General features: G+C 38.6%; 1 protein-coding gene and 1 pseudogene across 17 annotated transcripts in view; one reads left to right on the top strand and one right to left on the bottom strand.

The window, feature by feature from the left end:
• Nucleotides 1–370, bottom strand: part of LOC148758247 (fatty acid-binding protein 5 pseudogene) — a 99,321-nt pseudogene extending 98,951 nt beyond the window's left edge.
• ERC2 (ELKS/RAB6-interacting/CAST family member 2) overlaps nt 1–17,019 on the top strand; it is a 918,050-nt gene that overhangs the window by 281,756 nt on the left and 619,275 nt on the right. For all 17 annotated transcript variants that reach the window (XM_074313127.2, XM_074313130.2, XM_074313128.2 and 14 more), the window contains one exon: nt 424–498. In XM_074313127.2, the coding sequence (XP_074169228.2) occupies nt 424–498 (75 nt within the window). The remainder of the gene's footprint in view (nt 1–423; nt 499–17,019) is intronic.

Raw genomic sequence — 17,019 nt, 5'->3', positions numbered from 1 at the left:
CCTCAGTAGCAAAATGCCATGCATGCAGCAGATTTGCAACCACGTTAGTCATTTTCTTTCCTCCGTTTTCTTGCTGTGTTTGTGGAGCACAGAGTAATGTAATTTAGTAAATTATGATTTGATGGCTGGGCAACCACCCCAGTGTTGAACAGTATTTGGACTATGATTACTTACTGCCTTTGTCACAGTTGACATTAATTATTGATGGAAGTTTCAGAAATAGCGCATGTGCCAGGAGCTTTTCACCGGAACTCAGGCTCTGCAGGAGGGATGCTAACGAGGGTGGGGGAAGAGGCACCTGTGGCTTGTTTATGTCTGTGCGAAGCAAACCTGGATCCCGTGGGCCGTGTGGCACCTGTGTAAAGGTCATGGTGTAACGGGAGAATGAACCGTCAGGCTCATTTCTATCGTGTTCCTCCCCAGGAATTACACCGAAGAAGCCAACTTCAGCAGGAGCCAGCAAAGACGAAGGCGCTCCAGACTGTCATCGAAATGAAGGTAGGAGCTGTTCACATTTGTCAAAAAACAGCTGTGCCTCCAGAGTTTGTTCTCACTGGATGGTGCCTGACATAAACATGTGAAATGAACGTTGTGTTTTTCTCTAGGCACCCTGTTGAGTGCTTTTCTCTGGATCTTTTTGCCTTCCCGGGTACATTTAATGTATTGGCCCTTTAATTAGGATGCCTTTTCTGAGCAAAAGAATAAAGGGCTCGAGTGTCCCTTGGCTGAAAGGAACTGGCTTCATTTCCAGAGCATGGCCAATGCTTTCAATCCTAAGGGAGGTTTGGTGTGTGCTTTCAAAGTAAATTTCTAAAGCTGGAAAATTTCTTTTTTTCCTCTCACTCACATTACAATGAAAAGACACCTTGAGAAACTAAGATTTGTTAAAGAGAAGGTGTTTTCTACGCAACGGAGTCATTAAATAATTAAAATGATGCTATCAGCAAAACTTACTTTTCAAAGAATAATACTTTCTCATGACTTCAGTATTTTCTCCTAACCGACTCTGGAAGAAATAATAATTTTGTAAGTACTCTCCAGGTATCCCGTTTAGCTGTGGAGGCATAGAGATATGCTATTTAAAAGAATCAAAGATCCTCCTGGATGGTTTTAGGGCACTTAAAGAATAGTGAAGTAAGTGATGATGGCCAAACCATGGTCTATGATGAAAAAACAGACCTAAATGAAACCCTTTGTCAGTATCTAGAAACCTGAAGTCTTATTACTTCCAGTTTTTGCCAGAAGGAAGCAAATAGTAGAGTATTTATCTTAACAATAAATAATTCTTGACTTAAATTGTTCCACGGAGAAACAGATAATCCATAATGATGGGTTGCCATTTGGTGATGCCACACTTGAGTTTAACATTCAAGATATTGCTGGTTACCATCAGCCCACAATAGAATTCTGAAGTTTGCTGATAGGATAATGTTTTTTCTCTCTTTCTTATAGCACATGATTTTGAATTGTCTGCCAAAAAATTCCCACGTCCTGGGGAAAAAGAAATTAATATGAACTATGGAGTTCTTGGCATGGACAATTCTGACTTGGGATATTTTTTTTCCCCCTAGTCAATGACAGTGTCTTCATCCAAGTAGATTTTTGTGGAAATAATGTAGAACATTTGCTTTCAAACTGTATGTCTCCCGAATGAGGGTTACATGAGTCAAGGCTCTCATAATGCATCTGCAGCAAATTGGTTTGAAAAATATCGTCAAAGGGATCAAATACCAATAAGATTAAAACATAATTGCTAATTTTGGCTCCTCAAGTTGTTTTGAATTAGTGATTTTACTTATTTTGAAAAGAAACTTATTCTACACCTGAGTGTGAGTGATTCATAACTGAGATTTGATCTTTACTTCACATTAGAACCAAACTTGGGACTTGGTTAAGGCTTAAAAAAAAGAAGAGAAAAAGAAATGAAAAAAATTGAAAACAAAGACAATACATTTTATTTTAATCTTTTATTTTATTTTTTTTGCAAAGAGTCATTCGTCCTCTTTCCACCTACCTCCTCACTTATATCCCCAGTCTCTAGTGCAATCAGTAAAGGAAAAGAGGATGTGTATAAAATCTATTTCCAAATTATCATTTTTTTTTTTTTTTAAGAGTGTGTTCTAAAAGTCTTTGGAGAAACAAGGAATGACAGATCTTCCAGTGCTGTGGGCATTTTCCTGGGATAGGTCGCTATATGAAGACAATTAGTACTTTTTTATGACTTCTATAAGTAGAAAAATCTGTTTGATTCTAGCTTAGTGGTTTTAGCATCATGTCTTTTGTTAGAAAAAAAAATAATAAAAACACCCATTTAGGCTATTTACATGGGAAGGCATACAAACATGATTTTTAGGGCAAATTCACATCTATGTATTATCAGTAGATTGAGTCTGGAGTTTTTCTTTTTTGGATGCCAATGATGCTGATTTGTAGAACACATTTTTAGGACAAATGATGATCAATATATTTGTCCGGGAAGGGCAAATGCTAAGAAGGCAGTGCTAATTTATCAAGCACTGCCTTCTGTTTTGTCAGTGGAGAAGCCTGGGTCCCATTAGCATCTATACTTAACATACATAAATTGAGTTATGGAGGCAGCTGGTAGAGGGTCATCTCCTCAGCCATGTGTATAGTTTGTGACAGAGGCTGTGATCTCATCTGATTTTGTACATTACATCCGGGTGAAATTGGAGGGAATATTGGAAACTAATATTTTACAAGCCTTAGGGCTCACTGCCAAATAGAACTAACCCTTAAACGGGATGGGTGGAATTTGAGACACTGTTGTGTTTTAACTTAAACACCTTTGGGTAAATATTAGCGTCATCTAGTGCTTTGGCAAAATCTAAAGTTAAAAGGAGCTTTCTTAGAGTAAATTGGATCTGTAGTTTCAGGGAGATGACATGACTTAAGGGCTTAGAAGTTACCCCTACTTGTCCCTGCTTCTTAGTGAATCTGAAGGTTAACTTTTGACCCCTCATCTTTTCCATATATACACTTTGCATCAACTTGAGAGAGGTATTTGTTGTGAAAAATCTGTGAAATCTTGCCCAAATCCGAGCACTTGTAGGACCACAGTCTCCCAGTTCTAGCGACTCTCTACACACCCCTCTGGATTTCTGGAGCTGTGAGACTATAGCTCTGTCAGGCTAGTGTTGGGTAGGGCCGTTTCCCACATCAAAGCGAGGGCAATTTTCTTGCAACCATCCTATCTGTTGCCAGGTACTTAAGCCAGGGGAGCCAAAGTCATCTGAATGAAAATGAAAGGAAGCAAAATGAATGAAATTATTTGTGATTTATCTTCTTGCAGGAAGCTCCAAGTTTTAATTTCGATACCAATTTGGTCTGGCAGGTATGTTCCAGGTTTGAACTTTGTGTGTGTTTCTCCGAAAAATTAGTTTTCTTGTAGATGTTGCAGTTCTCCTCCTTTGTTTTGCTTTTGTGTCTAAAGATTCTTTACTAAGCTCTTCTTTGCTGCTCTTATTGAGAACTGTCAATAAAAATGGCAGTGAGAATACTTTTTTTTCCTCTTTTTTCTTTCTTTAATGTTAATTCCTTTGAAAGAATGTGTTTTTAATCTACTTTTATTATAAATTTGACATGGCTTAAACATGATGTCCAAAAGTTGCATTTTCTTGGGTTCATTCATAAAGCTGTATCCATTTTTTTTAAGGAAAATGAATTACAGTAATGACAGTACTTGTCAGATAATCTCAATTTTTTTTTCTTTGTTAGTCAGAACTTCTAAATGAATGAAAATCTCATTCAAAATGGCTTAAGCCAAAAAGGAAATTTATTGGCTCGTGTTAATGGAAAAAAAAAAAAAAAAAAAAAAGTATTGCTTCAAGCACAGCTTGATCCAGGAGCTCAAAAGATGTAAACAGATCCCGTTTTCTCTCATTCCATCTTTTATTTTGGCTTTCTTCATGTGAACTCTATTTTCAGACAACCTCTTTCTGCCTGTCTGAACAAGATGGCCGCACTAGCTATAACAATCACAGAAGGAAGAAACAAGAAGAAAGATGCGTTTTTAAAAAATTCAAAAGCTCAACCTACCCTAAAATAATGATAAGTACTGAGATAGAGCATAAAACTTTACTCCCACCTTATCAGCTCAAGCTGAAAAGAAAATGCATGGTGTTCCCTAGTTTTCATTTGCTTAATGAATTAAATGGCACTCATTCATCAAGAAAAACAAACTATGCTAGCACTAAGTGCAGCAGAATTTATTAAATGGGACATTTATGAGTGATGTCAGGGTTTTGGTAAAAGTTGCAGAAAATATACTTGATCTGGTGAACTTGTTAACTAACGTGGATTAAGAAGCTAGGGGCATAATGTCACCATGTGACAGTATCTCTGTGGCAACTTAAGTGAGGTTTGTGGATGTTTTAGTTTTCTGGTCACATGACCAGCAAGGGCACTTGTGTGTCATGCATGGCTGGGTCTTCTTGAGTAGCTTTGTCCCCAGGTGTTTCTGTGGGAACTGAGTGGTAAGCAATTCAAGATTGAGCTTGAGTAAATTGCATGCTTGTCATTGTGCAATTGATAAAAGAACATGACTTTGTATTGCTAAACTCTAGTGGTGAGGTTGGTTTTTGTTATTAAAATTAAAAACCAAACCTTGTCTTTGTGCTCAGGCAGATGATGACTTTTCTCTGTGCTGTAGAGCTGACCTGCAGTTGGGTTAAGTTTCCCTTAAAAGCTATCTTGGTGTTTGGTCAAATTCAGCCAATTCAGTTCTACCAAGCATGGAAGGGCTGTGCTGGACCACGGAGAAGGCAAGAGCTGCTACTTGGCAACTTTCCCAAGGCCACACAGCTAGGAAGGGAGAGATTTCGAATCCAAACCTAGGCCATTGAACACATCCCAATTCCCAGTGTGAATTTCATTCGAGTCCTAGGACCTAATTTGGAACACCATGAAATAGCTGAAATGTTTTCTTTGGCTCTAGCTTTATTTCATCCATTTTTTGAACTGTTATTTGTTTGAGTCTAAACCCCGCACTCTACTTAGAATTATTTCTTCACCCAGGATAATGTGTTCACAGAAAATTTGCTAAGCCTAGTTTTAGTCAAGCCATTATGGTAGCTTTTAGGCCTTAAGAATATGCCCTGGCTTCTTTTGTGACTGTTGAAAAGAATAACAGCAATAACGACAGTGATGCCACCTGTATCACCGGTGACAGCCCACAGTTCGAGCACCGAAAACCACATATGGGGAGCCAGGCTCAGGGCACCTGACATATAACAACCTGTGAATAGGCATAAGTTGTTTTATTTCACAGATAAGAAAACCATGGTTGAGAGACACAAGATAAGCAACCTGCCCAAGGTCCTACAGCTAGTCGGTTGGCAGCTGAGATCTGAACACAGGTTTCTCCTCCAAAGTATTACACTCTCTCATTCTGCAGTTTGCTTTTACTGAAGATGGCCCATAGGTTCAACTGGTTTTTCTTTCAACACTTACTTGGGAAATTACGCACTGAGGTTTGCATCATAGAACAGGTTGAGGCAGCTCATGAGAACTGGAGAGGTCTATTTGGTATTTTTGGAAAGGTGTGGCGTTGTATTTTGTGCTATCGGGCAAGATTCACCCTTTTTATATGTATGTGTTATCAGCCCTCCAAATAGGGCTCCAAATGTGTTCCCTACAGCCAACTTGTTTTATGTTTCCCTCCCTGACTTTTAAGTCCTGCCCTTTCTGAAGTCCTCATAACAGCGCGGAGCAGAACCCACTCAGACTTGCAAAACCCTGTGTTTTTGATGTGCTCTATCCATTTCTAATACCAGAAATTATCCTTTAGCTTATTTTTTTTCTTGAGAAATTTCTTCATCTTCTCATCTTTCAACTTAAATACATAACTTTGTCCCATTTAACTATTTTCCTTAAATAAGGGGAAAAATGTGGGTTTTAAGTGATAGCCAGAAAAAGCAAAATGTCAAGTTAAATGTTAGCTCTGGATGATATATGGTTGTCATTTAGAAGCAAGGGAGATTTAAAAAAATGAGACTTCTTTCTTTTTTTGCCCAAATTCTTCTTATGATGTGTTTGATTCTAAATGTTTAAGTTGCCAGTCCATAATTTCTGCAATAAACAGGTTTAGCTTGTGTGAACTTAACTCCTGAAGTTGAATCGTAAACACCAGTGTTTGTTGAGCATGTATTTTGTGTACAACACCACCATGGTGGGCCTTTCAGAAAAACTAAGTGCTCAGTCTTTAAGGGGCTCATGGAAAGAAGTATATAAACTGGGATCGAAATAATGACCTAAGAATGGCAGAATGGGCTGCAAGAGCTCAGAGGATATCAAATGAGAGAGGGGCAGGAAATGCTTCTTGGAGGAGGTGGTACTCGAGGATGGCCTTGGAAGATTGGCATGATTTTGATAAAGGGAGAGGGATCGTTTATTAACAGTGGAAACCATATGAGCAAAGGCAAGGAGGCTGGAAAGTCTGAGGAGTGTCTGGGCAAGAGAAAGTCATTCAGTTTGGTTGAGAGAAGACTTTTTAAGTTTAAAGAGCGATAGAAAATCAAATGACGTCGTAAGAGAGTGAGATAAATGAAATAATAATGATAAAAGCTAAAATTAATGAAATAAAAACCAAACATGCATTAGAGAGGAATACCAAAACCAAATGCTGATTCTTTTAAGAAATTAACAAAAACGATAAAGCCTGGTTAGAATCACTGAGAAAACTAGAGACAGCATAAACAACCAACATCAGGAATGAAAAGGGGACATTGCTATCAATCGACTTGATTTGAAAAGTATGGGAGGGTTTTATTAACAACATTATGATAATAAAGTTGAATCTTTAGATAGATTTCTTTAAAAACACAGCTTGTTGAAACTGCATGTGAAGAAGTAGAATATCTGAGTAGTCATATGTATTTAAAAAATGATTCTGTAATTTAAAATCTTAACCAATAACAACAAAAATCCTGAATATTCGAAAAGAAAACCTAATAACAACAACAACAAAACTGCAGGCCCAGATGGCTTCTTCAGTGAATTTTGCTAAACATGTGAAGAGAAACATTTCATTAATCAGACAGAAACTATTCTAGAGAAGAACAAAAAGAAGGAACACTTCCCATCTTATTTTAGGAAGCCAATATAATATTGATACCAATACCCAACAAAGCCATTACAAGACAGGAGAATTATAAGCAATCTCTCTCACATGCTGATGTAAAACATCCTAGTGAACTGAATCCAATGACAGTTAAATCAAGTGGTACTTATTCCAGGAATTCAAGCTCTAACATTGAAAATCAAATCAATGTTATTTACCATATGAATAGGATGAAGGAGAAAAATTAATATCATTTCAATAAATGCAGAGAGAGCATCTGATGAAGGCAACATCCATCCATGCCAAAACAAACAAACAAACAACAACAAAAAACCCTCTGAAACCTTTCGGAAAACTCAGATTACAGGGAGAGGATTTTCTCAATCTAAGAAGAGGTAGCTACAAAAAACTACAGCAAATGCCATATTTAATGATTAAATGTTGAAAGCTTTCCCTCTGACATAAAGAACAAGACAAGAAGGCTTATTACTCTAACTTCTATTCAACAATGTTCTGGACATCCTAGGTATAAGAATTAGAAAGGGAGCGATAAAACCACTTTTATTTACAGACACGATAATTGTGTTTGTACAAAATCTCAGTGAATCCATATATAAACTATTAGATGAATAAATGAACTTTGCCAGATAACTGCTTAATATTTTAAAATGAGTCATATTTCTATATACCAGTAACAATTACAAAATGAAATTTAGAAAACAGTATCATTTACAGTGGTATTAAAAAACTCAAAATACATAGGAGCAAATCTAACAATGGTTGTACAAGACCCAATTTAAATAGAAGATACAAAATACAATTAAATATGGAATAACCAAAAACTCGAAACAAATGAAATGGCAATTACAGTGGCGTGGATAAATAAATAGTGGGTATTCATACAATGAAATGCTATATGGCAATGAGAAGGACCAAGTTATTGCTTCATGTAATGACATAATTGAATACCCCCAAAACAGCGTTGACAGAAACCAGACACAAAAGAACACACACTATATGATTCTGTTTATATGTGTTCCCAAAACAGGCAAAAGTTATCAGTCGTGTTAGATGTCTGGACAGTGCTTAATCTGGAGGAGTAGGGAGGGTGTGGAGGCTGAGAGGGGGCACGAAGGAAGCTTCTGAAGTACAAGTAATATTCTGTTTCATGATCTGGTTTTCATGTGCCCAGGTGTGTTCACTTTGTCATATTTCATCATGCTAAAAACCTCTGATTTGGCTACTTTCTTATGTATAATATACTTTAAAAGTTCACTTAAAAATAAAGGAAGAACAACTCAACAATAAAAAGACAAATCATGCCATTAAAAACTGGGAAAAGGATTTGAATAGATGTTTCTCCAAAGACAACATGTACATGGCCAATAAAGACACGAAAAGATGTCCAACATGATTTGTCATTAGGGAAATGTAAATCAAAACCACAGTTAGATAACAATTTATCCCCCACTAGGATGACTGAAAACAAACAAACAAACAAAAGAACTATAAGTGTTAGGGAAAATGTGGAAAAACTGAATGAAACCTCAGGTATTGATGAATGAGAATGTAAAATGGTTCAGTCCATTTTGGAACTGAACTATTTGAACTATTTGGCTGTTCCTCAGTATGTTAAACATAGAGTTACCATGTGACCCAGCAATTCTTCTCCTAGGTGTACATCCAACTGAATTGAAAACATGTGTATTCATAAAACCCTGTACATAAATGCTCATATCATCATTATTCACAATAGCCCAAAAGCTATAACAATCCAAATGTCCGTTATCTTGTGAATAAACACAATATGGTATACCATACAATGGAATATTATTTGGCAATAAAAAGAAATGAAGCATTGATATATACTACAACATGGATGAATCTTGAAAATATTATGCTAAGTGAAAGGAGCCAGTTGCAAAAGGCCACACATTATATAATTCCATTTATATGATATGTCCAATATAGGACTATCCATCGAGACAGAAAGTAGATTCGTGGTTGCCAGGAGCTAGGGAGAGGGGAGAAAAAGGAGTGACTACTAATGGGTACAGGGTTTTGGGTGATGAAAACATTCTGGAATTAGATAATGATGATGGTTTATACACTGAATTATATACACTTTAAAAGGGTGAATTTTATGGTATGTGTATTATGTATATATATAAATAAAACTGTTATTAAAAATAAATATATTACAAAGAAAAGATCAATAACTTTTATTACTTAAAATATCAAAGCAAAACTATAATATAACCAACTAAGAGATGTGTATCTAAGATTTATAGTAGAAACTTAGTATTTTTAATATGTAAAGAGGTTATATTTTATCAGTGTGGAATAAAAGCTTGAGAAAAAAATTGTACCAAATGTTGACACTAATTTTGGATGGGGAGATTATAAACGATCTTTATCCTCTACTTTTTTCCCCCCAAATTTTCATGTTTTCAGTAATGTACATTTATTACGTAGGAATGATCAGGAATTATTATTTAGGAAAAACAACAATAAGTTGGTTAAAAGAACAATCATCTTTCAAAAAGCTTAAAGATGCACCATTTCTTCTATTCTTGTTTTCTTTTGCTGAACTGAGAAGTCTCCAAAGGGGAGAAGGTTAGATTATTTATGAAAATTGACAATTGGCTCTGTTGCTTTCTGCTTCTTTGAGCGCCAGCTTTTGCGTCTATGAAATGGGATCATGATACCAGCCTGCATAGGGTTGGGTGGGGATTAAAATGGATTAAGGCCTGGGAAAATCTGACACATAATAGATACTAAAGGAATCCTTTGCTTCTCCATCTCTTCCCTTTCAGTCTGGAAATTGAGTTTTACCTGTAAAAAACAGTTGGTACACTTGGGCAAGCACCACCAAAGGGAAGGAATTTAACAAGTACTTCAGGCAGAGTATTAGCTCAGAATACACACATAGTTTGCTTGTGGAAAGATGTTAAAAGCATCTTAAAGGAGAAACCAGTGGGGGTAAAAAAATAGCAACTCTCAGTGGGCCAGTGGCGTAATAAATGACCTAGGGACTAAGCTTTCTGGCTGTTGGGCGCTTGTCCCCTCTGGCCCTCACTCTTCTCATTTGGCAAATAAAGGGACTAGACTAAGTGTCCTACTTTCAAAATTCTACCAAGTCTAGAGGCTTGGCAACTGGGAATTTGGAGTCCCCAAGGGCCTACCAGGGATGTCTGAATTGACATGACGTTCTTGCAAAGTTTAAATCTCTGCTTTGTTAGCTCCATCTTGGCCAGCGCTGCTCAGGCCAGCAGCCCCTGCCCTCTCCCTTGCTGGTGCTCAGGTTCCCAGCCTATTGTTTATTTAGGGATTGCAATTTCCTTATTGGCGTGCGCCCCCGCCAGCCGGGTTGAGAAGTCAACCACAGCCTCCTGTGAACTTCGCTTTCAAGTTACCGTAATGACAGTGTGCCGGCCGTCACATGTCTCATCCCTAAGGCATGGTCCAGTTTCCACATCCATCAGGCCACGCTGGGGACTTGGGGTGGCCTGAATTCCTCCACTGCCTGTTGTTTTTTCCGTGAGACAAACTGGTTGAACATAGAAGGATTTGCGGTATGTTTTAGAAATCCGAAGAATGAGGCCCCAAACCAGGGCTGTTGGGGGCCTCAGGGAGGTGGGTTAAGAGGAATGGGAAGAGCAAGTTCAGGTTGCTAGAAGGCCAGCAAAGAGAGCTTCCTCACCCAATCTTTTCCTAAAGAGCGCTGGAAGAGAATAGTGGTCAGATGTCCGTCCTTTTTTATGATGCCCTGAAATTGCAAAGTAGTATTTCATTGAACCTCTGGGAATTCAAACCCGCTTTGTATTCATATGCATGTGAAAGAGGACGTCTGCTCCAGGCTAAGGAAGGGAGCGCGGCTGCACACACTGAAGACTACGCTCTCATCTGGAAGCAGTTTCAGAAATTTCTTCCTCCCTTTCCTCTCGCCCCAACCTTTTCCCTATTTTCTTTTGACCTTGCTCTGTGATCTGTCAAGGCTAAAAGTACTGTGGGGAAGAAAGCACCCAAATAGCACAGCTTCTCGGTGCACACCTTCTCTGCTGCCCATTTCTCCTGAGGTTGGTGTGGGGACAGCAAGGTGGCCTCCTCTGTCCTAGTCAAGGGAAAGCTTTGTAGAGAGAAACATTTCAGATTATTAAAGGTGTTAAGAAATGATTAAAGAAGACAACTTAGGGCATACAAACACATTTGATTTAATGCTTCGTGGAGCAGGCAGTCTCCATTTGGAGAACTGCACAATGGGGCCAAAGGCAGGAAACTTTTATAGGATGAAGAATAAAGAAGAAGGAGGAAAAAAATAGGAACTATTGTGTTGGCCAGGGCCATATAATCAACCTTGCTTGGGGTGAGAAGGAACAAGGAAGTAAGCAGAGAGCCCAGCGTTGGCTTGGTGCTCGGAGAGCGACTTACTAGATATACCGCATGTTTCTGGTCAAGAGGAGCATTTCAAGGGACTTGACCATTATGCAAATTTTGATTTGCTCACGTGGGACCCTGGGCAGAAGCAGCTCCATCTTGGGCCCAGAAAATTATTTCAACAAAGGGAAAATCTTAGGCAAGTTATTGACCTTCTGTAGGTTTCCTGACCTTAAAATGGGTGAAATAAGCATTTAATTCATAGGCTTAGGGCAAAGATTAAATGACATTTTTCTGGCATAATATTTGCATGAATAATCAAAATACATTAGCTGTTGCTATGAACTGCATTTTAAACACTGGAATGAAGAAACATTGTTTGCTTCTGTCCCATGCTATTGTGTTCTGTATTCAGATAATGTAAATGTATTTATATTTTTAACAGGAAGAAAACATACAAAGTGATTAAAAAAAATATGGTGAATGTTTAAATAAAAAAATTCATTACAGTAAAAGACACATTGCCATTGATCCCCCTCAAAATACTGCCATCTTTCTTGCCACTTTCTGAAGCAGTTCTGGAAGTCCTCTTTCGTGAGAGTCTTTATGAGTGTTTAAGAAATGATGTACGTAGAAAACAGCCTGAGAAATGGGCAAATGGTTTCATCCTCCATCATGACAACGCTCCACGTCACACATCACTTCTGGTACAGCAGTTTCTGTCAAATAAAAACATTACGCTGTGTCCTCATCCACTTTATTTACGGGATCTGGCACCGTGTGACTTCTGGCTCTTCCTCAAAGTCAAAATGATTCAGGACATCGAGGCAGCCACAACAGCACAACTAAAGACACTCACGAAAGAGGACTTCCAGAACTGCTTTAGAAAGTGGCAAGAATGATGGGATAAGTGTGTTTGAAGTGAGGGGGAGTATTTTGAGTGGGATTAATGGCATGTGTCTTTTGCTGCAATAATTTTTTAAACGTATTCACTGTAATTTTTGGTCACACCTTGAATGTATAAAAAAGAAATCTTTTGATGTGCTCTTTTTCCCAACCTGAGGAACTTACAAATAAATACAGATTTTTGTATCATACCCGCCCCTCCTGAAATGGAATATTTTTGGGAGAGGCCAAGTCAATAGTTTTTACTCACTCCCTAGATGATTCTGATACACCTAGTCCACAGACGGGCACTAGAGAGCCTCTGGATTAGTGTATGTCATGGGCACATGGACATTATTTTGGATTAGCCAGTGCTCCCTTGCATGCACTAGGGATGTAGAAAGCCCTCAGGATTAATTGAAGCAGCTTTTTTATGTAGGGCTGATATTCAGCTGAGAGGCACAGGTACATCTACATTGGTTGTTAAAACATTGAAGTACTTCTCTGGTTACCCCAAACCTCAGAGCACCCCCCGCCCCACACACACACACACACACTGAAGTCCTTACCCTGGGATCCCCAAATCCAGCAACTAAAGAGTTAACCCCTGGCTCTGCAGGGGCTTCCCTGACCAGGTTCCAGGGCTCCAGGTGGTGTATGTTCTAGTTGGTGTTTGCCCTGATTGTTGAAAAACTCAGCCATCACCTCCCACTCTATGGGATTTAAAACACTGGGGTTCAGTTTTCAATTATGATAACATAACTCCATTGAAACTGCCCTCATGTCACCAACGGCATCCTAATTTTTTTAGCCTTTAGTGTCTCCAAACCTTTCTTTGACTCCTCTTCCGTTTTGAAGCTTCACTCTCTTATTTTCTGTGACTTTTTCATGACTTCCATTATTTTTTAACCCGTCTTTCTTTTGGCAATTCCTCCAGTGCCTTCTCTATCCATGATTCTCAACCATGTCTGAGATTTCTTTCACCACTAGACTGATGATCCGTCATCTCTATTGTCTCAACTTCCATTTTGGCTTCTGTTTTTATTATTAACTTCCCAAAGGCCATTTTATTGCCTTCTTTCTCTTTTTATCAGTTATAAATGACTCCCCGTCAGACCCACGTACAAACTCCTGGCTTGACTCTGAAGCCTGGTTATCATTCAGCCTGACTTTCCTTTCGTTTCCAACTCCTCTGCAACTACAAGTGATCATACTTTATAATCAGCTTTGTCTTCGTGCTCCTCATTGATACACACGCCATACTTACTCTCTTCTTCTTTCAACTCATATTATTAAATATTATGTGCTGGACACCAGGCCGAGTGTTCTTGACTTTGCGTGTATGATTAATTCTGGATGGAAAGAATTTCCTCTTTGTTATAATCTTATTCTTATCCATCTCCAAACCTTATAATAGGCGCCTGTGCTTTCTAGAGATTCTTGACTGTGCTATGGTGGCTTTACCCATGTTTGAATTCTCTCTCTGTAGATTTACATCTAATTATATTTTGGTTTTATCTTTCACATTATCATTTGTGTATTATACTGTTGTGGTTACGAATGACCAAAACTCAGCTGTTGTATTTTGGTATTCTGGAAAGTGGATGATTCACATATAGCTGTATCTGGCTATTCAAATTATATTATAAGGGCCCAATCATTTAGGCAGATTCTTAATACATAGATTCAAAGAAGGTCACAACCAGCCACAGGCCTGTACTTTTTATCATTCCTAAACTCAGAAAAGGAGAGACACAAACTCAGAAAGGGAGAGGCCCCTGTATTTATATCAGTCCCTTAAAACTGGCCTGATGGCATCATGAGTTCATTCCTGAATCAGTTATTGTATCCAGAGGATCCATGGAACTTGCCATAGGGCACAGTCACACATCAAAAATCCATTAAACTTACAGGGAACTGGGGAGATGTAGTTCCTAAAAGGAAAAGAAAGCTGAGCAGATTGACTGAAGAGTAACAGATATATGCTACCTCCAGGAATAGGAAGGAAGGTAATCTTTATAGAGCCTCTACTGTGTCTTAACTATTTTTCTGGAAGGTTTACATGTCACTCATTTAATTCTCCTAACAACCTTGGGTTATAGGATTACCAAGGTTAGGGATATGCTCACCAAGTTAAACAGTATGGACTAAAAATAGAAGCTACTCTTTTCTACATGCATACCTCACAGAGCTGGCAAAGGGGCTTATGATAATAACGACAAACTTGACTCTTCAGGGGAGGTTCCATAATAGGGGCTTGGCATGCATTACTATCACTTGTAATTTTCTTAACGTGCTCGTGAGCATGGCCCTATCTCAGAGAGGCATAGTCTCTTGCCCAAATTGTAAAAGCCTGAGCAAGGATTTGCATGCAGGTTTGTGACTCTCTAAGGGTCAGCTGGATTGTTTTATCTTTAGCTCTTTTTGTTAGACCTGAGTCTGTCAACAACAACAAGAAATTTGTATGTGGACAGCAAAACCTCAGAGCTCACATAGTGTCCAGCACAAACCTCTAGAGACACGTCTTCTGCCCATGGGTCATTTGTACTGTGCACAGACAGCACGACAGAAGGACGCTTCCAGGCCTGGGCTTCGTGAATCATGAGTCAGAAGGAGGAGAATGAAACCATGAAAAGAAACATCAAAGCACCCTAATTGCTTTTAATTTGAACTAGTCCAACCTGATTCTGTGCTTTTGTACATTTTGCTAGAAAGAATTAGGTACCATCTGAACAAACAGACCAGCACAAAAGCACCACCACCAAAAACTAGCATGTCCCCTGTCATCTTCTAATTTCGGTCATCATCTTTATATAGGTTGATAAGGCCCAAGAAGACGAGGTTTTGATTTTTTGTTTTTCATCCTAACGTGGCTTACGCCCAAGTCAACTTTTTCTGGTGTGCTTAACTTGGGCTCACATAACCGTGGTTAATCCCACACAGTAAATCCTTCCAAAGGCAGGGCATTACTCAGAAAGCCTAAGAGCAAGGGCTGCTCAGTTATGTTTGCAACGACAACGAGATGATTTATAAAAGTTAAGGCTTCAAGAGCCCCTGTGGTATCCAGTAATAATAGTCTAGAATTTTATTCTAAATAAAGTGTAATATAATTATGTAGGGATGTTTCCTGAACATTAGATCACGTCTTCTTCTTTAAACCAAATTGGCCCTAAGTTTGTTGATCAACGGCCGTTAGACCGATATGTGATCACGGTGAGTTTCATGCTTTGTAAAAACTGTTGGTGTTTTCTTTTTTGGCCTGATATTAAAATGAAACCAGTAATTCTTACTGTATTTGAAAGGAAAGCACATTGTGACACTCAGCAAGAACATAATTGTTACTTTTTGTGACTAAATGATATTGCTTTTTTGGTGTTCCACCCACTCTCCATTTCAGTGTTCACAGTTCCTAGAGAAGAATTGAAATCTGGTTCTTGCTGTTTAAGGGGAATATCATGTTTGACAAACATAGAAAGGGTAATAATGGCATCCTGGCTGGCAGTGATGCTGCCGAAAGTTTACTCCCAGGGTTGCTGTACACATACGCCAAGTTGGGTAGCTGTTGAGAGTAGGTTCATATTTTTCTCAATATACTTGGGCAGTGAAGTTGTCCTGGTCTCTTCTGCACTGGTCAGTCTTGCCCCTTAGATCTGCTGGACACCTGCAATCATTTAGAATGCCCACTTCACCTGTGAAAATGCCCATTCATATTCAGTAGTTCTGGGTGGGGGCCTGAGATTCTGCATTTCTAAAAATCTCTCAGGCTATGTCACTGGTGCTGGTCTGTGGACAACATTTTGAGGAACAAGGATCTAGACTGTCCTCCATGTGAGAGAGAGAAGAATGCCCATGAATCTTGTTGAGATCTGCCCGGTATCTCACACAACCTGGCAAAGTGACTGGTACCCAACAGATGCTCAGTATATATGTTGAATGAAGGAGAGAACTCCCCATGTCTGTGTTTACTATCAACTGTAGCAGACATGTCGTAGAAAAATCCAGAGATTATTTTTGAAAAAAAGATAAAACAGAGATAAACTTATTTCAGTGTTCCCACCTGACTTTTCTTCTCATTGCTGGAGTCCTTGCACTCATGGACTGGTGTTACTAATAGTCGTGGCTGGTTGACGACTTCGCAGGGTGGGCCCATTGGGTAGTTTGCTACTAAGAGATCAATTCCAGTAGTTTATTTATTAGTTTCCTATCAAATACCTATTTTTGCATCTTTTGGATAATAAGTGTAAAATAGTCTTGGGGATCAATCTTTAAGTAGGAGTTATGATCTGCAATATATGTATAGAACTTTTACAAGTATTTTATGAATATTTGGGAATAAATAATTTGAAAGAGATATTCAATTCAGATATATTTTTTCTAACTAATGGGGAATGAAGCAAACACATTTCATTTATTTATTTTTCCTCCTGAGACTTTCCCCCAACAGTCTTACAGTCTTCAACCAAAATGTAGTATAAAAGCACAGTTTCATGGTTGTCCTATCTCAAGAGTATTTGAAAAATGTCACGTGAGACATGAAATGAGGAGTTCCAGGATCATAGGAGTCTTAATGTGCTCTCCCTGCGCCGAGTTCAGAGCAGGCTCTCAGTAAACCACTTTGGAGTAACAGAAGCTGACAAAGTGATTTGGATATTTAAGCCCCCGATTATTTTAAATTGGGT

Source organism: Rhinolophus sinicus, chromosome 5 (assembly GCF_057876585.1).
Source record: "Rhinolophus sinicus isolate RSI-liver-muscle chromosome 5, RSI-T2T, whole genome shotgun sequence".
NCBI lineage: Eukaryota > Metazoa > Chordata > Mammalia > Chiroptera > Rhinolophidae > Rhinolophus > Rhinolophus sinicus.
Note: the sequence above shows the minus strand (reverse complement) of the source record. Positions and strands in the feature narration are given on the sequence as shown.